This window comes from Branchiostoma floridae, chromosome 14, assembly GCF_000003815.2.
Source record: "Branchiostoma floridae strain S238N-H82 chromosome 14, Bfl_VNyyK, whole genome shotgun sequence".
NCBI classification, from domain to species: domain Eukaryota; kingdom Metazoa; phylum Chordata; class Leptocardii; order Amphioxiformes; family Branchiostomatidae; genus Branchiostoma; species Branchiostoma floridae.
In genome coordinates this window covers 1,893,900-1,920,231 of record NC_049992.1, presented here as the reverse complement: position 1 = coordinate 1,920,231, position 26,332 = coordinate 1,893,900, and the positions used below count along the sequence as shown (strand labels likewise).

The following is a 26,332-nucleotide window of genomic DNA, read 5'->3' as shown; positions in this document are numbered from 1 at the left end:
GATGGGTCTGGGGAAGACTATCCAGACCATCTGCTTTCTTAACTCGCTCTTCCAGGAGGTAAGACTACTTTAGAAACATTGTAAGATTCTAAGTTCCTTTCCTTGTAAGAAAGGTTGAGTTAGGGCACAGACACCATCCTCGCTGACGAGATGGGTCTGGGGAAGACTATCCAGACCATCTGCTTTCTTAACTCGCTCTTCCAGGAGGTAAGACTACTTTAGAAACATTGTAAGATTCTAAGTTCCTTTCCTTGTAAGAAAGTTGGAGTCAGGGGAGAGACACCATCCTTCCTGATGACATGAGCCTGAAAAAGGCTATACAGACCATCTGCTTTCTTTTACTCACTGTTTCTATATGAGGTATGAGAAACTTGGCAATAGTTTCTAGGAAATGTTTCTGATCAGCACTCCCCCTCTTCACTGTCATCGACTGGGAGCTCTGTTATTTAAGTAGTTAACAATCTTGTTATTGACTAGTTAATGATTGTTAACTATTATTAACTTTTCTGTCTCTTCCCAGGGCCACAGTAAGGGACCGTTTCTGATCAGTGCTCCCCTCTCCACCATCATTTGCTCAAGCTCTGTTATTGGCGAGTTAATGATCTGGTTATTGACAGGTTAATGACTTTGTTATTGACCTTTGCAGGGCCATAGCAAGGGACTGTTTCTGATCAGTGCTCCCCTCTCCACCATCATCAACTGGGAGCTCTGTTATTGGCTAGTTAATGATTGGTTATTCACTAGTAATTAACTGGTTAATGATTTCGTTATTGACTTTTTCAGGGCCACAGCAAGGGACCGTTTCTTATCAGCGCTCCCCTCTCCACCATCGTTAACTCAAGCTCTGTTTTTGGCTAGTTAATGATCTAGTTATTGATTGATTAATGATAACTTATTAACTTTTCTGTCTGTTCTCAGGGCCACAGCAAGGGACCGTTTCTGATCAGCGCTCCCCTCTCCACCATCATCAACTGGGAGCGTGAGTTTGAGTTCTGGGCGCCGGACATGTACGTGGTGACCTACTGCGGAGACAAGGATAGCCGCAGCGTCATTCGCGAGCACGAGTTCTGTTTTGATGACGACGCGGTGAAGGGAGGGAAGAAGGCTCAGAGGATAAAGGTTTGTTTGTTTGTTTGTTTGTTTACTCGGACATGTACGTGGTGACGTACTGCGGAGACAAGGACAGTCGCAGCGTCATCCGCGAGCACGAGTTCTGTTTTGATGACGACGCGGTGAAGGGAGGAAAGAAGGCTCAGAGGATAAAGGTATTTTTTTGGTTCCTGTAAACCAGTGTAGTGGACGCCTTGCATTCAGAAGTTTGGGGGTTCAAACCCCAACCAGGTCATATGAAGGATTTGATAAGTTTGATTTGATAGTTACGATACTGCTGCATTGACTCTTTTTTTTTTTTGCTTTGTCAGAAGTTTTGTTGCATCATTGTTATAACTTTTGCCCCAACAAGCATTTGGGGCATATTAATGATGTCAATTTCTTGCATGTTCTAATCTTGCTTTAAGACAATGAGTGAAAGACTAAGTGTCTCTTCCTTTCTCCCCCCTGCAGAAAGACAGTCAGGTGAAGTTCCACGTGTTGCTGACATCTTACGAGCTGATCTCCATCGACGTGGCAACGCTGCAGTCCATCGACTGGTCTGTACTGGTCGTGGACGAAGCTCACAGACTCAAGAACAACCAGTCTAAGGTAAACAAACACATAAACACGCTCAGGAACAACCAGTCCAAGGTAAACAACAAATGAACAAACACAAGTTAACACCCTGCAGTCCATCGACTGGTCTGTGCTGGTCGTGGACGCGGTTTACAGACTCAAGAACAACCAGTCTAAGGTAAACAAAGAAACAAACACAAGTAAACACCCTGCAGTCCATCGACTGGTCTGTACTGGTGGTGGATGAAGCTTACAGACTCAAGAACAACCAGTCTAAGTTAAACAAACACAAAAATACAAACAAACAGACATGTGCCATTGCATAGAAAAAACTGCAGAGCAACTGTGGCTCAAAATAACCAATGAAACATAGATGTGAAAAAGCATACCAAATCAAGCTTACTTTACGGCACAATTTGCTATAACAGTTTGTTAAATACAATTTTTGCATCGTCAATTTCTTTTTTTCTTCCCCAAATCCTGAAGTTTTTGACTGTCTACTTGCTGAGTCGAACCTCCTGAACGGTTTAAGAAAAGTGGAATACTAATGAGTTAGCCCAAAGTCATTATAAAAACTTTATACATCCTTATACATCTATATTTTAGCATTAGCGAAGTACTAAGACTTGTTTTCTTTTAATTTCAGTTTTTCCGAATCCTGAACGGCTACAAGATCGCCTACAAGCTCCTCCTGACGGGAACTCCCCTGCAGAACAACCTGGAGGAGCTCTTCCATCTCCTCAACTTCTTGTGTTCCGAGAGATTCAAGTAAGTATTTCACTTTCTTAAGGATTAAGGAAACATTCTTAGTGAAGTGAAATATTTTTCCTAACTTAATACCAACTTGAAGTATTTTGAAATGCTTGAATACTTCTTACTGTTTTTGCTTATGACCAAAATAGTTGGACAATTATGGTTGAATAGTGACCAATCAGATAACTTGTTACACCTTGGGTGGATAGTTCAGACCAATCAAATGACATGTTACAATTTTGCTGCTGAATGATAAATGCTTCTTGTCCTTCAGTAACCCAATCAGATTATTTCTTACATATCACTTGAATAGTGTTGACCAATCAGATGACAAATTACATTTATTTTGCTTACTGATTTGCATTTTGTCCTTCAGTAACCTTCAGGAGTTTCTTGAAGAATTCCAAGACATGTCGAAGGACGAGAAGATCTCCAAACTCCACGACATGCTGGGGCCACATCTCCTGAGACGTCTCAAGGCCGACGTTCTTAAAGGAATCCCAGCCAAGAGCGAGTTCATCGTCCGAGTGGAGCTGGCCCCCATGCAGAAGTAAGAAAATATTTTTTTTTGGCCACACCTCATAGACGGAGCCATTTCACTTACTCAAGAACTAACCACCAGAATACTGGCTGATGCTAGTGTCAGATTTCCCATTCGAGGCCCAGCCTGGTATCGAAAAGTATGATATAAAAGACAACAAAGTACACAAATGTACTAAACATTGTTCAAGAAAGTATCTTGTGCATATTTATCAATATGTACTTCCACTGGATAGGGTCTTCGTTTGACTGTGTCATTATCATTATCTAAGATGAAAATTTTAGGCACTGAACACAGAAGAACTTCCATGCAAGAATTGTTCTTTCCTCTAACATGTTTTTTCTCTGCGTTTCAGGAAATACTACAAGTGGATTCTGACGCGTAACTTCGAGGCGCTGAACACGAAAGGGAGCGGCCACCACGTCTCACTGCTCAACGTCATGATGGACCTGAAAAAGTGCTGCAACCACCCGTACCTGTTCCCAACTGCTGCCATGGTAACTGTTTACACATAATCAAATAAACAACCACCCGTAACTGTTCCCAACTGCTGCCATGGTAACAGCTCACAAATAAACAATTTTATTGATAACTCTGCCAGCCATGCTGCTTCCCAACTGCTGCCATGGTAACAGCTTACAAATAAACAACCACCTGTAACTATACCCAACTGCTGCCATACTAGCAGCTTACAAATAAAGAAATATATAAACACCCGTACCTGTACCCAACTGATGCCATGGTAACTCTGCTGCCATGCTAATAAACAAAGAAATAAACATGTTAGTTACTCAACTACATGGACCTGTACCCGAATGCTGCCATGGTAACAGCTTACAAAAGATGAACAATCTTGTTACTTTGTCAAACAAAAAGTTCCTTTGACAAAGCCATTTTGTAAGATTTTTTTCTCAGTGCAATGTCTATACGGTTGGGTCTTTTTTTTTTGTGCAGGTCTATTTGCTGTTGTTGAATCTTACGGGATTTTGATGTTCTTATTACCCAGGAAGCACCACGCCTTCCCAACCACGCCTACGAAGGAAGCGGCCTGAAGAAGAACTGCGGGAAGCTGATGGTTCTGGGCAGGATGTTGAAGAAGCTGCAGGCACAGGGTCATCGGGTGCTCATCTTCTCACAGGTCAGTGGGTCAAGGGTTAGAAGTAATGTAGGGTCATCGGGTGCTCATCTTCTCACAGGTCAGTGGGTCAAGGGTCAGAGGTTATGTAGGGTCATCAGGTGCTCATCTCATGTCAGTGGGTCAGTGTCATAGGTGGTGGGTAATTGATAGCTCATCTTCTCACAGTTCATGGGTCAAAGGTAATGTAGGGTCATCTCGGGTCAGTAGGTCAAGGTTAGAAGTAATATAGCTGCAATGTGAAGTAGAACCAGTCAATATTGCCTGAGATTTTTGCTATGCTAACAGATGACGAAGATGACGGGTATTGTGGCTGATGTTGTTGCTATGGTTACAGATGACGAAGATGCTGGATATCCTGGAGGATTTCTGTGAGGCGGAGGGGTATAAGTACGAGCGCATCGACGGCGGGGTCACCGGCACACTGCGCCAGGACGCCATCGATAGATTCAACGGTAAAATAACACACAGAACAAAATTTAGTGAGCTAAAAGAATGCAAGCTTGATATCATGAATCATATACTTTACAAAATGAAAAAAAACAAACAATTCGAGCCATGTCTACATGGACCCTTAAGAAGGTCAGGATTGAGACACACAAGACTTTAAAAACAGCGTCTTTGATTTGTATTTGTCGGAGACTTGCATGAAGTTAAACCTGTATATGCTCGTTTTTTGCCTACTCCAACATAGCAAAAAAATGCAAGTTTAATCTTGTTGTAATGCTTTTCCACATGTTAACCTTCCAGCTCCCGGGTCCCCCCATTTCGTGTTCCTGCTCTCGACCCGTGCCGGAGGCTTGGGAATTAACCTGGCCACGGCCGACACCGTGTTTATCTACGACTCTGACTGGAACCCGCACAACGACATCCAGGTAGGTAAAATTGAAAGATGTAGTGTTTTTACAATGAGCAGATACATAGTGCAAACTGCACATCTGCAATTTTATGCATTGTTGTTAACAGGGTTTAACAAGTTTGCTAAAATTCACTTGTCCTATCGGGCATGTAATTTATTTGCCTGAACCAACTTTTCACTTGCCCAAAAATTGAATAACATTTTCCTATGTGTTGTAGCTTCCAGCAATAGAATCTTTTATTATTGGTGATTTGGCTCTAGTTTTCTGTGTTTACCAATGCTTGTGGAAAGTAACAAGTAGATCAAAGTGTCATTCATTGAAAAATCTTACTTGGCCGATCGGGCAAGTAGGGAAGGATGTGCACTTGCCCGATCAGCACTTTCACTTGCCCTGGACAAATGGGCTAGTGGGCTTGTCCAACCCTTGTTAAGATGTCAACGCTACCAAGGTACCTAGGACATATGTATTGAGCATGTTTAAAACAAGAGCTGTTCACCAGTTAGGGGCCTTCACCTTTGACCCTGTGCATGAGCATTTCAAACAGTGAATTGGCTTATTGCAGGAGTTCATATGTAGTCTAAGTTGCAGGAGGTCACTTTTATCTTGATGGAATTTGTCAGTTTTCTGATGACTTTTTGTAAACCAACAAAGATATGTCTTTAAACTTTAAAAGTCTTCATTAATGTGAAAGTAAAGTAGCTTGTACATTGGATATTGGATATGGCTGTATGACATGGTGATAATGTCGTCTAAAAGAGTAAGTGATTGATGAAGCAAATGATTGACAAAAATGCACTCCTGTTCCCTCCAGGCCTTCAGCCGAGCCCATCGTATTGGTCAGGCCAACAAGGTGATGATCTACCGCTTTGTGACCAGGGCTTCTGTGGAGGAGAGGATCACACAGGTATGGACAAAGCATCCTTTGTACTGACAGTAGTTTATATAAAAATTCCACTCCATCTGTCCCAAAAATCAGAGTTTCATGACAGAAAACTGATGAAAATGCATTCTTATAAGCTTAACAGTAACTACTAATTGTCTTCCAACAGTAAGTTAGAGTTTTTAAAGGTAAGGTACATACCAAATTTTCAATGTCTGACAGCACATCTTGCGATCTCGCGAGAGAGCACGAGACTAGGTTAGCCTCCCAACCTCCTTGCAGAGTAGGGGTTGGTAGGACTCTGGGCAGCAATGAGGGTTGGGATCTGCCCAAGTGAACTGATAAACCTCGTCAACCTTATAACAACAGCTTTAACAACAAAAATCAACAATATTGGCCCCCCAAAATGAGTGGGCTATAAAATAAAAGCTGGAGACAGCTCTGAAAGGGACTGACGGTTATATTGATTGAATGATCAATTGATTTTCAGGTTGCCAAGAAGAAGATGATGTTGACCCATCTTGTGGTGAGCCCCGGGCTGGGCTCCAAGTCTGCTACCTCCATATCATGATTGATTGATTGATTGATTGATTGATTGTTTGATTTCAGGTTGCCAAGAAGAAGATGATGTTGACCCATCTTGTGGTGCGCCCCGGGCTGGGCTCCAAGTCTGCTACCTCCATATCATGATTGATTGATTGATTGATTGATTGATTTCAGGTTGCCAAGAAGAAGATGATGTTGACCCATCTTGTGGTGCGCCCCGGGCTGGGCTCCAAGTCCGCCACCTCCATGTCCAAACAGGAGCTGGACGACATCCTGCGATTCGGAACGGAAGAACTCTTCAAGGACGATGCTATTCTGGAAGGTCAGTTTGCTGTTCTTGTTCACCTTTCATTCACAAAATGGCGAAGATTGTACAGCCATACACTGCAAAACCAACCCGCAGTATCACTCCTCCTTACTCTTTATCCCCTCTTTTACATCCCTTGCTTCTCATTGGTGCAAAATGTAATGATTGACACCTCTTCTCCCTCAGGAGAGGATGGAGAGGATGGAGAGGAAGGTACCGCCATCCACTGTTGAATCATCCATCAGCATCTCTCTTAATCAGCTTCTCCATCACTCCATCCCCTCTGTCACATCCCTGGCTTCTCATTGGTGCAAAATAATGATTGACACTTCCCTCAGGAAAGAATGGGGAGGAGGGTATCACCACTTTCTATCCCCTCTATCACTATACTGGCTTCTCATTGGTTCAAACTATAATGATTGACACCTGTTCTCCCCCAGGAGAGGATGGAGAGGAAGGTACCGCCATCCACTACGACGAGTCGGCCATCAACAAGCTGCTGGACCGCAGTCAGGAGGGGCTGATCGAGAAGGAGTCTGAGCTCAACGAGTACCTGTCCTCCTTCAAGGTCGCTGCCTACGTCATGAAGGACCAGAATGAAGAGGTCAGTGTCATAGGTCGTAGTTCAATATCCCAGGTCAAAGTTTTGTTATGTCTTGTGTCCTGAAAGACCAGAATGAAAACAGAGGAAAATCTTTTGTTCAAGGTACGAAAGTGCTTGAACTGCCTCTGCCATCATCCAATCTTTCTTCCTTTCTTCGATCGTCTTTCCCTCATTCAATCTTCTTTCCTTCCCTCCCTCCAGGAAGAGATTGAGAGAAGTGATTGATAAAAGACGAGGTGGTGCAGGAATATTTTGTCTCCTTTACTTAATTTTCTTTCCCTCCCTCCCTCCAGGAAGAGATTGAGAGAGAAGTGATAAAGGATGAAGTAGAGCAGGCCGACCCAGACTACTGGGAGAAGCTTCTGCATCATATCCCCATCTTTTCTTTCGTTTGTTCAATCTTCTTTCCCTCCCTCCCTCCCTCCCTCCCTCCCTCCCTCCCTCCCTCCCTCCCTCCCTCCCTCCCTCCAGGACGAGATCAAGAGAGAAGTGATAAAGGATGAAGTAGAGCAGGCCGACCCAGACTACTGGGAGAAGCTTCTCCATCATATCGCCATCTTTTCTTTCCTTCATTCAATCTTCTTTCCCTCCCTCCCTCCCTCCAGGAAGAGATCGAGAGAGAAGTGATAAAGGATGAAGTAGAGCAGGCCGACCCAGACTACTGGGAGAAGCTTCTCCGCCATCATCCAGTGTTCTCTCCTTCATTCATTCTTCTTTTCTTCCCTCCCACCAGGAAGAGATCGAGAGAGAAGCTTCTTCACCTTTATTCTCCTTCATTCAATCTTCTCTTTTCCTCCCTCCCTCCAGGAAGAGATCGAGAGAGAAGTGATAAAAGACGAGGTGGAGCAATGTGACCCAGACTACTGGGAGAAGCTTCTCCATCACAACCTCATCTTTTCTTCCTTGATTGGACCTTCATTCAATTTTCATTCCTTCCCCCCTCCAGGAAGAGATCGAGAGAGAAGTGATAAAAGACGAGGTGGAGCAATGTGACCCAGACTACTGGGAGAAGCTTCTCCATCACAACCTCATCTTTTCTTCCTTGATTGGACCTTCATTCAATTTTCATTCCTTCCCCCCTCCAGGAAGAGATCGAGAGAGAAGTGATAAAAGACGAGGTGGAGCAATGTGACCCAGACTACTGGGAGAAGCTTCTCCATCACAACCTCATCTTTTCTTCCTTGATTGGACCTTCATTCAATTTTCATTCCTTCCCCCCTCCAGGAAGAGATCGAGAGAGAAGTGATAAAAGACGAGGTGGAGCAATGTGACCCAGACTACTGGGAGAAGCTGCTCCGCCATCACTACGAACAGCAGCAGGAGGACTTGGCCCGCACGCTCGGCAAGGGCAAGCGCATCCGCAAGCAGGTCAACTACAACGACGCCGCGCAGGAGGAAGAATCCGGTAAACAACAACTGATTGTTTATTTTTTTGTTAAGTTGACATATCTGATTATAATGTTCCACGTAATGAATCTGGTAAACAATAACTTTTTGTTTGTTTGTTGACCGGACATACATGATACCGATGTTTCACTGGAGTAATCTGGAAAACAACAACTGTTTATTTGGTTGTTTATTTAGCTTGACGTATATGACAATGCACAGTCAACCATTGGTTGGTTGGTTGATGGGTTGTTTATATTTCAGTTGGGTTATGAAGGAAGTTTAGGCCACACAAATTTAATGTCTTTAAACTTGGCTCTTAGATTTTAAAGAATAATTGATTGGAATATATCTGCATGAAAACAGAGTCTGAGACTGAGCAAGAGGAAAGTCTGTACCTTGACACACAAAGTTTCACGGAATGAACAAAGTCAGATGCAAGTTTTCATTGCAGCCCTCTGTCTTCTCTTTGGGAAATCTTACTTGGAATTGTCCAAGATCCAAGGAAAGTTTTGGTGCTAGAACAAGATTGCTTCCTTACTGAGAAAAGGATAGACTGATAGACAAGGGAATGTGCTTTTGACATTTTTCCCTGTACAGCATCTGTGTGAATGGAATGTTTGTAACTTGATACACAAAGTTTCATGGAGTGAAGTCAGAAGCAAGTTTTCATTTATCTGTTTTCATTATGCCTATTTGACTTGGAAATGTCCAAATGAGATCCAAGGAAATTTTTGAAGCTAGAACAGGGCAGATTCCTGACTGGGAAAAGGATAGCATTCCATGTAGATAAGGGAACGTTCTTCTGACCTTCTTCCCTGTACAGCGTGGCAGGGCGACCTGTCGGACTACCAGTCGGACTATTCCATTGGGTCAGAAGAGGGGACGGACGACGAGGACTTTGAGGACAAATCGGAAGGTACTTGTACCCCAGTGTTCTCGCCAGGCCTTTTCAGCATAGGGGGCCCTTATGCTGTGATTTGGATCCCCTATGCTGTGGTTTGGGCCCGTATGCTGTGATTTGGATTCCCTATGCTATGATTTGGATCCCCTATGCTGTGATTTGTGCCTGTATGCTGTGTTTTAACCAACAAAGGGGATTTTTCTTGTTTTGTAACAAAGGTAAAATAGCGTTGGCTATATTTCCCTATATTTGGCCCTCAAAATGCAGGAAATAGTGTTTCAGGGGGCTAAAGATGTACTAAATTGCAAGAGGAGGATTTCCCCAGACCCCTTTCAATGCTACCCAACCACGGTTCTAGCCAGCATCCGTCTTTCAGTCCTTTGGTGGAATTTTGCTGCTGGGGACAGACTAAGAATTTGCCCATTCCATCCTCTATGATGGACAAAACTCAGCATGCAAAGATATTAAAACAGATGCCATTGAACCAAGCAGAGTCTACTTGTAAAATTTGCCCCTCAAAATGCAGGAAATAGCGTTTCAGAGGGTCTAGATTTCAATTTGTCAATTTCTCAAATCTTAATTTTCCAGGGGGAGCATGCCCCCGGACCCCCCTAGGATCATTGTGCCTTTGGCGCTTTACATGATATCCAAATTCAAAATCCAGAGGACGGGAAAAAAATTAAGGCTGGCTAGAACACTGTACCCAACATTACACCATTGTGACTTTCTCTCGAAATGTCACCAAACAATTTCATTTCCATAACTTGTTGACAACTCCAGCGTTTGTTTTTGTTTGTTGTTTACAGCACGTCGAGTGGGAAAGCGAAACTATCCGACCAAGGAGTCCGACAAGCTGCCCCCTCTACTGGCCAGGGTTGGAGGTCAAATCGAGGTAAAGCAAATTTTCATCCTTAAAGCTGTGCTACGTATTATTTGGACCATACAAAAAGTAGATTTTCCTGCCATTTCTTTACATAGTAAGCTAAATCTGATAAACTCATTACCCTACCCCCTAGGGTGCCTACTGGAGGCCTGGAAGTTGTTGTTTACAGACAGGAGGGTCTAACTCTGGGGGACACTGAGATAAAACTACGTAGCATACCTTTAAATTTTTGTTATCACCTCTGATTGGACAATAGCTCAACTGGGTCAGATCTGATATCTTGTATTTACATTTTACAATCAGCTGACAACTTTCAAACAATGACATTCCCGACTAGAGTTGTATCAGAGAACTAAGGCATAGGGAAAAAATGTTGTTTCCTGTTTCCCGACCTGCTCTAGTAATACCTGCTGTCTGGTGACCCCTAGCTTTTTTTTGGGGGGGGGGGGGGTGAGCATTGAAGTCACATAGTTCCCAGTAAGAATTCAAATTCAGCCTGCTTCAAGTAAAAAAAATCTGCTTGTCCTATGTAATGAAGTTACAGTTTTTTTAAGTGGAGTTATAGCAAGAGAACTAAGAGTCATCTGGATGTTGCTTCTTTAGGTTCTCGGGTTCAATGCCCGCCAGCATAAGGACTTCCTGAACGCTGTTATTACAGTTTTGCTAAGTAGAGATGTAGCAAGAGTCACCACAATGACACAACAACGTTTGTGATGTGTTACGTCATTTGGAGGTTTGTATCGTTTTTTTTTAGGTTCTCGGGTTCAATGCCCGCCAGCGTAAGGCCTTCCTGAACGCTGTGATGTATTAATAATATTGCAGTGTTCTTGAAATAGTTGGACTGTAATTTCCAACACCAAAATTGGACTCACCCAAATTTTCGACTGTACAGCATCAGTCTTTGCCAATTTTCCTTGACAAAGACTGATGTATAAGTGTGTGTGTGAGGGTGCGGGTAAACGTGTGTTTGTGTGTCACAGTAAGCGTGAGTGTGACTGTGTGTGTGAGGGGGGGGGGGCTCGTCAGGGATATGCGCGGCAAGTCTGAGAAGAACTTCAGGTGAGAAGTCCTGTGTGTGTGTAAGTGTGTTTGTGCACATGTACATGTGAGCACTGGGAGGGGGAGGTATGTGACCGTGTGTGTGTGTGTGTGTGGCTGTTCAGGGATCTGCGTGGCAAGTCTGAGAAGAACTTCAGGTGAGAAGTCTTTATATTACATTGCTTTACCTTTTACCTGGTTTTGTGCCCCAAGAAAGTGAAGTAATGGTTTTGACTTGTGTGTGTGTGTGTGTCTGAGTGTCTGGTTTTACCACAATGTTGGTTTGTGTGTTTGTGTTCTGTGTGTGTGTGTGTGAGGGGGGGGTCTGTGTGTGTGTATACGTGTGTGTTAGTGTGTGAGGCGGGTCTGCATGTGTGTGTGTGCACGTGAGTGTGTCTGTGTTAATATGTGTGTGTGTGTGTGTGTGTGTGTTAGGGGGGGAGGACATGTGTATGTGCAATGTACTTCTGTCTGTGTCTGTCCTTTTGTGTGTGAGTGTGTGTACAATTGAGTGTAATTCCAATATGATTACTGTAATACATAATACAGCATTGCCATCCACAGTGCTGCTAAATGTGCTTTGGGACTGGGAGGGTTGCAGAGCATTCTTTGTTTTCCTATTCATAGAGCATCAATTATCAAACATGTTAATATCTTTCCTAATCCTATGCTATTGTACATTCTTTTCCCAGAGCGTACGTGTCCCTGTTCATGCGGCATCTGTGCGAGCCTGGCGCAGACAACGCCGAGACGTTTGCCGACGGCGTGCCGAGGGAGGGACTGTCCCGCCAGCACGTGCTGACCCGCATCGGGGTCATGAGCCTTATTAGGAAGAAGGTGGGTCAAAGGGCAACGTGTGAGGTCATTAGCCTTATTAGGAAGAAGGTAGGTCAAAGGGCAACATGTGAGGTCATGAGCCATGTAGGAAGGTGGGTCAAAGCGCAAGAGACTAGGGTCATGAGCCTTATTAAGAGGAAGGTTGGTCAAAGGGCAAAAAATCAGGGTCATGGGCCTAATTAGTATGTTGTATGGTCTTATTAGTAATAGTATGTTGTATGCTAGTAGAAAAGTTTATAAACTTAACAAAGGATTTGATTAGTAGATTTATCATTTCTCAGAAAGAATCTTTAAACTATGACAATGCGTCAAAGTTTCCATGATGATAATTTTCCACAGACGAAGGAATTTGAGCACATCAACGGGAAGTACAGCATGCCGGAGCTGTTCACCAATAACGAGGCGCTGGCGGCCATCATCCCGTCCCTGGCGGGAGCCTCTGCTACGCCCAGCGCCGTCAGCACACCGGGAGAGGCCACGCCGAAGTCTCAGCCGGGCTCCGAGGAACCTTCTCGTGCTGCAACTCCACAGGTAACATTGCATGGGGCTTTGACTTTAATGGGGACCTAAACCCAGAAGGGAGTGTTATTTTCCAATAGATTAGGTATGAATGAATCAGCAACAGTTTCACTTATGGTGATTGTTACTCCATAAACCTATACAGACCTTATCCATGCATTTCTTATATGTAAACACATTTTCTTCATCGTTCATTGGCATAAATGAGGGGCAATGTGTACACAAAGATAGCCAATTGTTCACAAGATATCAAACAACACATAACAAGATAGCCAAATTAGGAAAATTTGGAGGTACGTTTGTTTTATCTTTAGAAATATGTCACTGCTAGAAGAAAAATCCCTATTGACTGTGATCATACATGACTAATGAATCTCTTCAACGATAACAAGACAAGTTTTTAACATCGCCCCTCAAATTAGTTTTGTAACCACACTTTGATCAGGCCATGTCAGACACTTAAAAGAGCCTTGGAGTACAAGTTTGTCTCAATCTACATTTTCTGCACCATTCAGGTTGAGTCTTCCGACACCAAAGACGCGAAGCCTCCAGCAGCAGAGGAACCAGCAAAAGAAGAGGAGACCAGCAAAGAGAAAACGGAAGAAACGACGACTGAGAAAAAAGAGGGAGAGACGGAAGAAAAGAAAGAGGAAAAGACGGAAGCTGAGGCCACGCCTAGCGACGAGAAGCCTGCTGCAGCTGAAGAGGTGAAACCTGCAGAGGAGAAAGAACCAGAAAAACAAGAAAAAGTGAGTTCATGAATTTTAAAAGATTGATATAAGAGTGGGTTTTAAAAAAACAATCTGGTGACACTGAAACACCACAGTCATTGGGTTGTGGGCAGATGTGTTCAGAGAAAATTGTTTAACAGATAAAAGAAGTTAGTATTTTTGTGCATTTACTTAACTGTTGGCTAAAATCTTATTAAGAACAAGTTATAGACACTTAATTACTAATACTACAACAGCTTTTTGAGTTTTCTGTTTAGCAAAATTTTTCCGGGAGAGTGAAAGATGTCTCTCTGAAGGAGAAACCTCTACATCTTAAGTGAAAGTGATTGATTTATTGATTGATCAATTGATTCGTAACAGCTGGAGGAGCCGTCCACATCTGAAGTGAAGCCTGAGGAGAAGTCAGAGCCGATGGAGACAGACGCAGACTCCACCACTAAGGAGGACAAACCAGAGGCTGAGAAGGTGGGAGAAGAAAGGCTTCCTGTATCACCACTTAGTAGAGCATGTATTTAGGTAGACAGTTTGCATCTCAGATATGCTCTACAATGGTAAAGAGGGGTTAATTGCTATATTTGTATTTCTGTATTGTTCGGGTTTTTGGAAGTTCATCGTTTGCAGGCTTCTAGCTCAATGGGTAGGGACCGGACACTTCTCCATGTCTGCCACGCTGCAGTTGGGTGACTGTGATGAGGAACTACAAGTTTCTGAGGTCTTAGGTTTTACATCATGTTCTGGAAGGTGCTTCCAATCTCTGACAGTTCTCAAGAAAAAACGAGTTTAGGTTTGCGATAATAGAGACTCAACAGACTGAGTCTTAGTTCTTCGCAGTTTGACTAATCAAGGAGAATTAATTCTCAAAACAGAAGTATTTGATCCAGAAGACATTAACAATAGTTTATCTCATCTCAGGAGGAAAGTAAGGATGCAAAGGAGGAAAGCAAAGAAGAGGCAGTTGCCATGGAGACAGATGAGAAGAAGGAGGCAGCTGAAGGGGAGGAGAAGAAGGAAGAAACTAAGGAGGAAGAGAAGGAGAAGGAGACTTCTGAGAAGAAAGGTGAAATAAGAGTTCAAGGATCTTATTGCCATTAGCTTAAGAATTAATTTTGGACAAAGTAGTAAGAAAGTCTATAAGGTCTCAAAAATAGGCTTGTTTATTTTTGTTGAAAAGAAAGGTCAAATGAAGTGAAATGAAGTTCAAAGGATCATATAAGGCAAATAGTGTCTTTACTTAGAATAAAATTGTGAACAATAGAGATTACATTGAACAGATACCAGCAGAAAGCATTTTTGGGTAAAAGCATTGAAAAGTAAGTGGACATGAAGGTGCAGAAAATCACAAGACTAACAAAAGAATGGATTTTACTATAAACTAAGGAAGGTACAATAAGGTGAAAGGGTTTCAAAACTTTCTTTCTGCCTCCAGAAGTCCCAGCCGACTCCACCGAGGAGCCGGAGAAGAAGCCGAAGTCTGCCGAACCCTCGGAGAAACCAAAAGAAGAGGAAGACAAGGAGAAGGAGGAGAAGCGCGGCTTCAAGTTCAACATCGCTGACGGCGGGTTCACGGAGCTCCACACACTGTGGCAGAACGAGCAGCGCGCGCTCCAGCCCAGTCGAGAGAACGCCATCTGGCACCGCAAGCACGATTACTGGCTGCTGGCAGGCATCGTTCGGTATCCTTGGTTATTGGTAAATATATAAATTCAAGTACAGCCTGGGTACAGCCTGGCACAGTCTCAGATCTCTGCAATGCTCAATTTCTTACCCCATGTGTGGTCAAAGGACTGTAGCATTGTTCGGTATCCTTGGTTATTGGTAAATATGTAAATTCTAGTACAGACTGGGTACAGCCTGGCACAGTCTCAGATCTCTGCAATGCTCAATTTCTTACCCCATGTGTGGTCAAAGGACTGTCGGTTTTGTTTAGGCATCGTTCGGTATCCTTCGTTATTGGTTATTAATCTAAATATATAAATCCTAGTACAGACTGGGTACAGCCTGGCACAGTCTCAGATCTCTGCAATGCTCAAATTCTTACCCCATGTGTGGTCAAAGGACTGTAGGTTTTGGTTAGGGATTTAGTTTGGCTTGGCTAGCTGCTGGCTGGCATCATTCGGTATCCTTGGTTTCGCAGTCTGACTTGGTGAAGGTGACTAACACCCCAGCTCCACCTAGGTTTGCCTTCTCAACAGCCCACTCAGCGAATTTCATTGATAAGGAAAGAATGCCTCCTGTGTGTTTTTCCTCTTTCAAATCATACTTTTACATCTTGTATCATAGTGCAATTACACGTATAAACTCATGGGTGACACAAATCGAAAGTTAGGTTACCATAGTTGTTGCTCACGATTGCAGCTTTTGCTTTTACCAGTGTTTGTTGGCCAGTGAGTTGATTTTTGGAAAGAGGACTCTTGAGAGCTAAGAAAAGTGACCATCTACCTGTTCCTTAGATGCACGGTTTGATACTTTGATCTTGTTCTTACATTTCATAACTATGAAGTGTAAAGGATTTGCACGTATTTTAAACAAGGTTTTGTATCAGGATTGACAATGGTAATGTGGATTTCCAAGTTCTGGGGCCTGTGGAAATCTGATACCCTATGTCGCTGCATTTGTCAGTCCTTAACCAGTGTGTAGCCATGGTTACGGGCGCTGGCAGGACATCCAGAACGACATCTCCTACGCCATCATCAACGAACCCTTCAAGGGCGACATGGGCAAGGGCAACTACCTGGAGATCAAGAACAAGTTCCTGGCACGCCGCTTCAAGGTAGGGGGCGCCGTTTTCTTCTTTCTTTCAGTTTGCTCAGTGCAAGGCCGCATAGACTATCACTTTTAATACATCCTTAGAGCTGCTATTTTTTTGATGAAAGGGCCACAAAGCCTGCCATCACTGATTGCCTTTTTTTAATGACGCCTCAGCTAGAGTATTTTAAATGTATCTTGATCAATGAGATGTTCTGTATGATATCTTTTCAAGACTTCAATAGTTCATACATGTCTTCTTTACAAAGGTGTGCTTACTTTTCACCTCTGCAACCAATATTTAGTATTTTACTTAGTTAGAGTGAATTCTGGTATTTGGTTTCTTTTCAGTGTTAGGGCAGATCATTTGTTTAAAGAAAGACTGATGTAAAGACTGAGAAATGTTTGTTTGTTTGTTGTTTAGCTGCTTGAGCAGGCCCTGGTGATCGAGGAGCAGTTGAGAAGGGCTGCCTACCTGAACCTGACCCAGGACCCCAACCACCCCTCCATGGCCCTCAACACACGGTTAGTACCTTTCAACTTTGCACTCTAACCCTTAACCTCTAACCCTGAACCTGACCCAGGACCCCAACCACCCCTCCATGGCCCTCAACACACGGTCAGTACCCTTCAACTTTACACTCTTACCCTGACCCAGGACCCCAACCACCCCTCCATGGCCCTCAACACACGGTCAGTACCCTTCAACTTTACACTCTTACCCTGACCCAGGACCCCAACCACCCCTCCATGGCCCTCAACACACGGTCAGTACCTTCAACTCTACAGTCTAACCCTTAACCTCTAACCCTGAACCTGACCCAGGACCCCAACCACCCCTCCATGGCCCTCAACACACGGTCAGTTACCATGGCAATGTAGCTGTAGTCATGGTAACATCATTTCACCCCTAATGCTGAACAAGGATGCATGGCTCTTTGGGACTGTGAATGTGTGTTATAAGGAAAATATTTATTAAGACCATGTCTGTTGCATGGAGGATAGTCAAATCCCCAAAGAGTAAAAGATGTCTACGCATAAGGAATCTCAGGAAAGAGAAACATTGGGCGGCAACAACTGCATTTCAAAGAAGTCCTTAAGAGGGATTTGAAGGCTCTTCATAATTACAGAGATTTGTTTGTAACAGGTTTGCAAAGGTGGAATGCCTAGCAGAGAGCCACCAGCATCTGTGGTTAATGTTTGTTGTTTATCTGTTTATTTGTTTTTGTTTACAGGTTTGCTGAGGTGGAATGCCTGGCAGAGAGCCACCAGCACCTGTCCAAGGAGTCGCTAGCGGGCAACAAGCCAGCCAACGCCGTGCTGCACAAAGGTAAACAAACAAACAAACAAACAAACACAACAACAAGCCGGCCAACGCCCTGCTGCACAAAGGTGAACAAACAAACAATCACCCACAACAATCCATCCTAGACTAAAAATGCTCTGCTGTATCTTTTCAACTTTTGGAGAAATGTTTCACAGGGTTAAGCATGACATGGTGTTGAGCAGTGGTGGGTTTGTTGTCATGGTAACAGCTCACCTGTGAGACACCTAGACACACCTGTCCACCTGCGCACCTGTCTGCATGAAGCACTGTGCAGACAGGGCTTCATGGGGACATACAAGAATGTCATCTTTCAATTACATACCAGCTATTTTTTCCATATGTACAAATGTACTTCTGAATACAGGTTTGCGGAGGTTTGACAGTTGCCTACAATTCTTGTCCAACCAGATTTTCTAGCTAGAAGTTCTAGTATTGAATCGTTTCTACCAGTTCATTCTAGTGACGCTGTGATAGATTTCAGTTGAAATGTCCGGAAGTAAATCTCGGTTTTTCTATCCAGTTGTAGAGTTTGAATTGTATTCGGACGTCTAACCTTCATAGACATACTTCCGTATGTAGTTAGCAGAGCCTTTTCTGAAAGAAAAATGTTCCCTGTTCCCTGGTTAAAAATGGCTGGTGATAGATTTCAATGTAAGTAAGCAAATAACTGTGTTGCATTTGGCTGCAGTGTTGAACCAGTTCATGAACAATGTGCTGGCTCTACCTTACATTTCAGTGTTTAACCAATTGGAGGAACTGTTGAGTGACATAATAAACAAACATCCCCCCCCCCAGTGTTCAACCAGTTGGAGAAGCTGTTGAGTGACATGAAGGCAGACGTGAGCCGGCTCCCAGCCACCCTGTCCCGCGTGCCGCCGGTCTAATAATGACCGCCTGTTTCTAATAATCACCACCTGTGTCTAATAATCACCACCTGCGTCTTATTCTATTGTGCTTTATATTACAGTGTTGAACCAGTTGGAAGAGCTGTTGAGTGACATGAAGGCGGATGTAAGCCGGCTCCCAGCCACCCTGTCCCGGGTGCCGCCGGTCGCAGCCCGGCTGCAGATGTCTGAGAGAAGCATCCTGAGCCGCCTGGCGACCAGGACCGACCAACAGGTAACACTCCTGCCTTTTAGCATGTTGAACAATGTAATTATCTCCATGAAAATTGGAGAATATAGTTTTGGGTGTGTCTGTCTGTGTGTGTGTTAGTGTTTCCGGATATTTGTGGTTAGCATAACTCAAGAACCTCTGGATGGATTGCCATGATGTTTGGTATGTGGGTAGGTGTTGGGAAGACGAAGGTCAAGGTCAATTTTGGCCCCCCTGGTATGTGACCTTGGCACTGCAGCAGAAATTTCGGGGGTTTTTTATCTTAAGACCTGGGTGTGCTATGGTCTTTATTTTTTGGTGGCAGATAGCTTGTTTGTGAAGTTTGTACTGCTTTCATGATTTGCATTTACACCCAGTTATTTTATCCACATAAAGAGTCTAGTCCTCTCCCTACTATATATATTAGATTTGTCTTCTTCCGTTCAGCACCCACAATCTTGATGAAAATTATTATGGCTCTTTGTGCTTTGCAACAAATATGTTACTGCAGCATAAACCAGATGGGCGCATTTGTGCTTGATATAGGGGTACCATATTGTTAGGTGATGAATCATGCTGTGAGTTTACTTATCTTGCAATTCTTCTTGTGTCAATGGTAATTTACAGTTAGGTAAACTTTCTTTTGCAGACAGACATTTTTTTAAGCAATCACATTTTCTTCGTTTCACAGGGCCAGGCTACGCAGGGCGGGCTATACAACCCAGCCTCTCAGAACCCCTACGCCAACTACCACACGCAGGGCTTCGGACCATTCGCAACCACCCTCAACCAGTACCGGCCCCAGCAGCAGCAGTTCAGCTTCAGCCAGATGCCCACTCACAGTAAGTAACCTCTCCACTCTGACCTTTCACCCCTGCACCTTGCCCTTTGCAACAACCCTGAACCTGTACTGGCCCCAGCAGCAGCAGTTCAGCTTCAGCCAGATGCCCACTCACTGTAAGTAACCTTTCACCTCTGACCTGTAGAACAGTAACCTGTCACCTCTACTCTTTGTCATGACCTGGAACCACTACTGCCAGCAGCAGCAGTTCAGCTTCAGTTCATTTACAGTAACCTCTGGCCTCTGACCTGTAGAACAGTAGCCTTTTGACTCTTTGAACTTTACTACCAAAAAGTACACTGTCCACATTCTTATTTCATTTTCTTATTTTACAAGATATTTTACCGTCCGTCCTCTTTGTATCCCAGCACCTTCAGTACAACAGTTTTCAGTGGTATCCAGGCCCTCTTGCTTTTGTTAGGGACATGTTTAGGCCATTTTGCAAGACATGTCACCTTCCATCTTTCTTCTACCCCAGCCCCTTCAGTGCAGCAGTTCCCCAGCTGTATCCAGGTGCAAGCGTCCGGCCCGCGGCCCGGTCAGCAGCACCTAACCAAGAATCAGCTCACCATTGTTAGGGAGATGTTTAAGACTTGTCTAAGACATTTTACAAGATATTCATAGTCCCTCGCTTCTCTTCTTTCCCAGCCCCATCAGTTCAGCAGTTCCCGAGTGGTATCCAGGTCCCAGCGTCCGGCCCGCGGCCGGGCCAGCAGCACTTGACCATGAACCGTTCCCAGCCGACCAGCTCTTTACTATTGTTAGGGGCGTCTAAAAACATGTTTAACACATCTTATCATCCCTTCTCTTCTACCCCAGCCCCATCAGTGCAACAGTTCCCGAGCGGTATCCAGGTCCCAGCATCCGGCACGCGGCCGGGCCAGCAGCACCTGAACATGAACAATCTCCACACTGTTTTAGGGACATGTTTAAGACAATTGTTCAAGATATTTCACTTCTCTTCTACCCCAGCCCCTTCAGTGCAGCAGTTCCCGAGCGGTATCCAGGTCCCAGCGTCCGGCCCACGGCCGGGCCAGCAGCACCTGACCATGAACCGGTCCCAGCCGACCAGCTCTCCGCTGGGCTCCCAGCCGGCCTCGACCTCGGGTAACTACTACAGCACCATGCTGAACAACGCCTCCAGCGCCATCTCCAACCCCAGTAAGTCTTCTTCTTCGACTCTTTACGTCTCAGAAAACGGTCAGCCACTCACGACTTCAGTTAGTTACTAGTGCCTCTCATGGCTATTGACCTATTTTAACAAGCATTGCAAATATGTTTAGACTAGAAAAATGCCTCCAGCGCCATCTCTAACCCCAGAAAGTCTTCTTCTTCGACTCTTAACGTCTCAGAAAATGGTCAACAGCGTCAGCCACTCAGCTTCTGGCGACTTAAGTCAGTCACTAGTGCTTCTGGCTAACAAGTCTTACTGTAGGAGTTATTGTAAGCAGTATAACAATGCACCTATTTTAACAAGCATTGCATTATTTTTAGATTTGATACTTTAACAACGCCTCTAGCACCATTTCCAACGCCAGTATATCATCGTCTTCTGCTCTTTATGTCTCGGAAAACGGTCAACAACTTCTGTCACTCACACTCATTGGACTCTAACTAACTTAACCCTAACGCCTAACCGCATAACCAATATGTATTATTAGTGCCTAACAGCTACCTTGGGAGGGTGGGGGTTAAGAAAAGCACTGGAAGGATGGCAATTCTTGTGTTATTCTTATCTAACATTACTACTAGTACTAACTTTGCTTGTAGAAATCTATTCATTCTGTTTTAATCTGCTATTCGTCTCCTTACTGCAATCTTACCAGTCACACTGGCTTACCAGGGTGTGAAGTGGACAGTTTTGCAAGTTCAGTAAAAAGTTTGGTTCTGAAACAACCTTGCTGTCATTCCAAGTCTCTCTGTCAACCTAAATAGAAGCTTTTTGTACTAATGTTTGGTTGAAGTGTGTGATATAGAAAAATAAAAAAAACATACTATTGTCCTTTGCTCTCCGGACTCAACAGAGTGGCAGCCAAAATTAGACAAAAAAATTACAAAAGGTTTGAAAGAAGCATGGACAACCAGATTGCATTAAGAGTTTATCCCAAGCTACCAAAGTTCAAGTTTTCTCTCTAGGATTATTAAGACACAAGCCATGCACAGGGCTTTCCCCAAGCAAAGGAATGATACATACAATCATACATTATCTAATGGATCAGGACCTGGCTGGTACATATTTTACTCCATAGAGCCCTAACTAACATTGCTTACGATAGTCTCTGTCAGGGTTGTAGCCAGCACCTGTCCTTCAGTCCTTTGAAGGAATTTTGCATCTTGGGACTGAAAAAAGTTTTCTCCATTCCGTCCCCTGGGACGGACAAAAATTGATATTGTAAAGATATAAAAAAAAAACTGAAACCCATGTGTTCTTCTTCACCAAAACAGATGCCATTGAACAGCTTAGTCTAGAAGCAAAATTTGCACCTCAAAATGCAGGAAATGGTGCTTCAGATAGAGGGTCTTGATTAAAAATTTTTCTGGGACCCAGACCCCCTAGAAATGACGCGCAACGTCACACCATGCCTTCGGTGCTCGATAGGATTCCCATTCAAAATCAAGGGGACTGAAAATGATTTCAAGCTGGCTACAACCATAGTCTCTGTCTGTTTCTCTCCCTGTCTGACTGACTCACGCTAACTCTTCCTCACCTCCTCTCTCCTTCCAGTCGGGCTCGGAGGGTCGGAGCTGGGCTACGGGCCGCCCCCGCCTCCGCACCTATCCCAGAATTCCCTATCCGGGTTGTTCGGGAGCCGCCCCTCCGCCATGGGTCTGCTCGGCGACCCCAGTTTCGTTCACGGGGCGTTGGGAGGTACGCACTCCCTCTCCAAATCTCACTTAGGTGTCGTGGTAACGTCGTTGGTGAACGTGGCTTTTTTCGTTAGTGACGCAGCCTTGCTTTTGGAAAAAAAGAAACTTGACCATCCCGCAAGTCATTCGCAGAACGCCCCTTTCAATTCCCTTGTCCTCCCGCTACCATTGTGCCGTGTACATTGTGACGTAGCCTGCTTTTCTAGCAAAAAGCCTCGACCATGAAAACATCCTGCAAATCATCCGCAGAACGCCCCTTTCAATTCCCATGTCCTTCCGCTGCCATTGTGTCGTGTACATTGTGACGTAGCCTACTTAAAAAAACACAAACGTTACCTTAAGAATCATCCCGCAAGACGCCTTTTTCGCAAAAACGCCCCTTCCAAATCCCCCACGCCTTCCACCATTGTGTTGTATCCATTGTGATGTATTTTTGCTTGCTGAAATGTGGACTTTTTGCTGTCTACCCTTCAAAAGGAACATCTGCCCCCCTCCCACCCAGTATCCCATTGTGGTGTAAACCATGGCTAAGGTCATGGTTCATAGGTCATCTCTTATCATCTTCCAGGTCATAGGTCGTTCTCATGCCGTTGTTCCATCCAACAGTTTGCAGTTACGCTCACAATCGCCTTTTCATTATATCTTTCCGAACGCATTTTTGTTTTGTTTTAAAGTCTACATTTAGGTCTTTGTGATTTGTAAAGAAAAACCACCATTATCTAGTATTATTAAGTTTTTATTGAATATTACCAAAATGTCGTTAACATCTCATAATGTTACCATGGATGCTCCTGACAGAATCACCATCACATCCCGACCAGACCACACCCTCTCGACAACTCTCCTAACTTCATTCCCTTCCCTCTCAATCCTTCTCTCTTCCTGCAATCTATAGAACCCAGTAGACTGACCATACTCTGTCCAATGCTCATATCTATACTGGCTTTTTGCATTTGACGTCATTGCGCCATGTTGGAGTGCAGTGTACGTCTGTTACACATGACAACGTGCTTTTGCTGTACCCCAATATGGTCACCAAGGATTTCAGATAATTGGAATTATCATGATGTCAAAAAAGCCTGTATAGTACCATTTTCCTTTTCATTCAATCCAACTATCTTTAAAATATTGCCTATGATTTTGCTAACCTACAAGGTTTTATTAGTGATATTTGAATATAATGTTAATAATGAGTGCTTTAGGCTTGTCCAGTCATTGGTTTATCATAAGTTGGAGGTTCAATATATGAAATTCATATGTACACACACAAAAAATATGATTTTGAAATCTTTCACCCCATTAATTTTCAGTGCACAATTCTCCTGCCACTGCCAACTTTGGCAACTAAAATCAGGCACTGGAATTCTAATGCACTGGACAGCCTTTGGTGCTCAACCTATGTATAGCTGCCTACTGTGCTGCTTTGCTAGTGCCTGTGGCTGCTTATAACCTTTGACCTTCCCGCTGCTTATGCTAACAGCTAGAGCCGGACCTGTCTGCTGCTGCCTTGTTGTGAGATTTCTGAAGTGGATGTTGTGATGATGCTTTCTTTTTCTATTTTTGTTATCATGCTACAATTATTTGGGAAGTTTAGATTTAAGTGTGATGATTCTGAAGAAATAAATTTGATTTGACAAATTAGGCCACACTATTTCAATTGGTTGCTTCAAAGTAGAGTCAAAACTGGCCAAAAAGACCACTTAAAGGACTGATACATACAGTCAAAACTGCCCAAGAAGGCCATCCAGAGGAATGATAAAATCTGGTCACTATTGACAGGACTGGTCAGTATTGACAGGATACTTAATGCTTGTTTCAAAAGTGACAAATGTAAGTACCAAAAAGTGGTCTCATTGGTCCTTATATACGTGTAGAGGTGGTCACTTGTACAGGTTTGACTGTATTAAAAGATTATTGTTCTCTTGATTGTTTTCCTATCATTTCTATGACTTTCTTAGTTTCATATCCTAGAATGTAAAATGTTGCTACCAAGGTGATTTTGTCAACCATAGAAGCTTTGGATGAACTGAAAACATGTATTTTTAGATGTTCCTGTATGAAATGGTACAGTCCTTTTTGACAGTATCTTATGCTTTGATGTTGGGTCGGTCCACTTACCATTGGGGTGTGATATGTTTTTCTCCTCTGTAAATAGAAACTATGAAATGTTCTCTTTGTTCTCCCTACCCAAGATCCGCTGTTTCCTATCTTAACAGAGTCGTCGGGGGCAACGGGCGCCGCGGCAACGGTCGTTCCAGATACGTCGAAACCTGACACATCAAAGGGAGGCAGCGAGAAGGGAACCAAAGGGGAGGTCATTTGCATAGACGATTGAACCAAGCGCGCGAATGACCCATCCTGGGGCCCCCTACACATCGGCCGATCTAAGGACATCCTTCTGAACGCATCACCACTCACCAAAAATTCGAGACACAAATAAAGATAAGATACACACGTGACGAATAAAGGAATTTCTGGGATAGATTAAGAAATGAAGAAAGCTCAAGGTGTTCAAATCTGGTTGAATCTGTAAAGGCTGTCTTCAGAATTCACAACTCACCAAAAATTCGAGACACAAGTAAAGATAATGACGTGACAAAATTAAGGACTTTCTGGGTTACAGCTGAAGAAAGCTCATGTCACATCTGGAAAGGGTTTCTTCAGATTTCATTCACAACTCACCAAAAATATGACACACAAGTAAAAAGGGCACAAACGTTCAGACTTTGACATTTTCTTTGGTAGGGACGAAGATAGCTCGAATAGATGTTCAAATCTTTCAAGTCTGTCTTCAGAACACATCACAACACACCAGAAACCGCTTCAATTCATGTAGGAAACTGAAGAAGAAAAAGTGTTCAAACTTTAAAAATTCTTGGGCAGGTGTAAAGAAAGCCCAAGTAGATGTTGAATGGTATGATGTAACCGTAGCTTGTGTAATACATGACTGTGCAAGGTGGTGTAAATAAGTGCATCACCCTCTTTTGTACCTGTAACATTGGAGTTGTAACTGTAGTATGTTTAACGCGGTGATGATGTAATGTTGTATACTACAACTTCGAGTCTAACTCGACAACGGTAACACAGACTTAAACCTCTTCGACGAATTCTGCAACCTTCTCGGCATGCAATGTTGGATCCGCCTCCGAGGCGTGGCCAAAAACGCTGCTCAAAGAAGGGATTTGAGAATTGCCAATGTTTTGGTCAACGTGCCATGAGACGTTCTGCGCATGACTGTGTCTTATCAGCTTCTTAGATGTCACTAGATGTAAGACAAACTGTATCACTTTCTATATAAGTTTACTATAACCCCTAAGTTCAGAAAATGTGGTTAGTTACTTACTAAAAAGAGTCTAAGACAATAGGTGGACAAGTGTGATAAAAGATGTTAAGGAGACTTTGTAACGTGAATTGGTAGAGTTCATCTGTAATAATATTCTTGTAGAGTAACGTTACGTTTTGCTTGTAACCTTGTTGTTGCAGTTGTCAACATTCCATTGGAAGTTGCTTCACTGTTTCGCAATGTAAGTCATGAAATGATGGTTTTATTAAAACCAGAAAAAAAACATATCTGGCTTCTTTTCCTGTGTTAATCTTTGAAGGAGTTCATTATGATAATTGTTTATTGATTGTTTTACCAAGACTATCTCTAAATACATTGTAGATTTAAATTGATATTGGGCGGGCTACTATAAGCGAGATTTAATCAGGCTAATTTACACCAAGGATATAGGTAAGGCCACGTTGATTATATGGATGACATCCTCTGGGAACCCCAAAACTGATGCAAGCGTACGAATAAAAAAATGTTTGGCGAAAAAAAGTTGCTTTTGTTATGAAATCTAAGTGGTTTGGAAGTTTGAA

At 43.5% G+C, this 26,332-nt stretch overlaps 1 protein-coding gene across 1 annotated transcript in view; it reads left to right on the top strand.

Moving 5' to 3' along the window:
* Nucleotides 1–26,036, top strand: part of LOC118430855 (chromodomain-helicase-DNA-binding protein 4-like) — a 38,610-nt gene extending 12,574 nt beyond the window's left edge. Inside the window, exons 18-47 of the mRNA XM_035841888.1 lie at nucleotides 919–1,119; nucleotides 1,564–1,701; nucleotides 2,315–2,436; nucleotides 2,798–2,971; nucleotides 3,318–3,459; nucleotides 3,969–4,100; nucleotides 4,435–4,552; nucleotides 4,848–4,972; nucleotides 5,769–5,861; nucleotides 6,558–6,705; nucleotides 7,131–7,294; nucleotides 8,519–8,699; nucleotides 9,507–9,599; nucleotides 10,391–10,476; nucleotides 11,222–11,272; nucleotides 11,578–11,663; nucleotides 12,198–12,342; nucleotides 12,682–12,873; nucleotides 13,377–13,609; nucleotides 13,955–14,057; nucleotides 14,505–14,649; nucleotides 15,019–15,265; nucleotides 16,230–16,362; nucleotides 16,762–16,862; nucleotides 17,573–17,667; nucleotides 18,632–18,783; nucleotides 19,451–19,601; nucleotides 20,573–20,761; nucleotides 22,326–22,469; nucleotides 24,685–26,036. Of these exons, the coding sequence (XP_035697781.1) occupies nucleotides 919–1,119; nucleotides 1,564–1,701; nucleotides 2,315–2,436; nucleotides 2,798–2,971; nucleotides 3,318–3,459; nucleotides 3,969–4,100; nucleotides 4,435–4,552; nucleotides 4,848–4,972; nucleotides 5,769–5,861; nucleotides 6,558–6,705; nucleotides 7,131–7,294; nucleotides 8,519–8,699; nucleotides 9,507–9,599; nucleotides 10,391–10,476; nucleotides 11,222–11,272; nucleotides 11,578–11,663; nucleotides 12,198–12,342; nucleotides 12,682–12,873; nucleotides 13,377–13,609; nucleotides 13,955–14,057; nucleotides 14,505–14,649; nucleotides 15,019–15,265; nucleotides 16,230–16,362; nucleotides 16,762–16,862; nucleotides 17,573–17,667; nucleotides 18,632–18,783; nucleotides 19,451–19,601; nucleotides 20,573–20,761; nucleotides 22,326–22,469; nucleotides 24,685–24,803 (4,203 nt within the window). The 3' untranslated portion in view covers nucleotides 24,804–26,036. The remainder of the gene's footprint in view (nucleotides 1–918; nucleotides 1,120–1,563; nucleotides 1,702–2,314; nucleotides 2,437–2,797; nucleotides 2,972–3,317; nucleotides 3,460–3,968; nucleotides 4,101–4,434; nucleotides 4,553–4,847; nucleotides 4,973–5,768; nucleotides 5,862–6,557; nucleotides 6,706–7,130; nucleotides 7,295–8,518; nucleotides 8,700–9,506; nucleotides 9,600–10,390; nucleotides 10,477–11,221; nucleotides 11,273–11,577; nucleotides 11,664–12,197; nucleotides 12,343–12,681; nucleotides 12,874–13,376; nucleotides 13,610–13,954; nucleotides 14,058–14,504; nucleotides 14,650–15,018; nucleotides 15,266–16,229; nucleotides 16,363–16,761; nucleotides 16,863–17,572; nucleotides 17,668–18,631; nucleotides 18,784–19,450; nucleotides 19,602–20,572; nucleotides 20,762–22,325; nucleotides 22,470–24,684) is intronic.
* The last annotated feature ends 296 nt before the right edge of the window (nucleotides 26,037–26,332 follow it).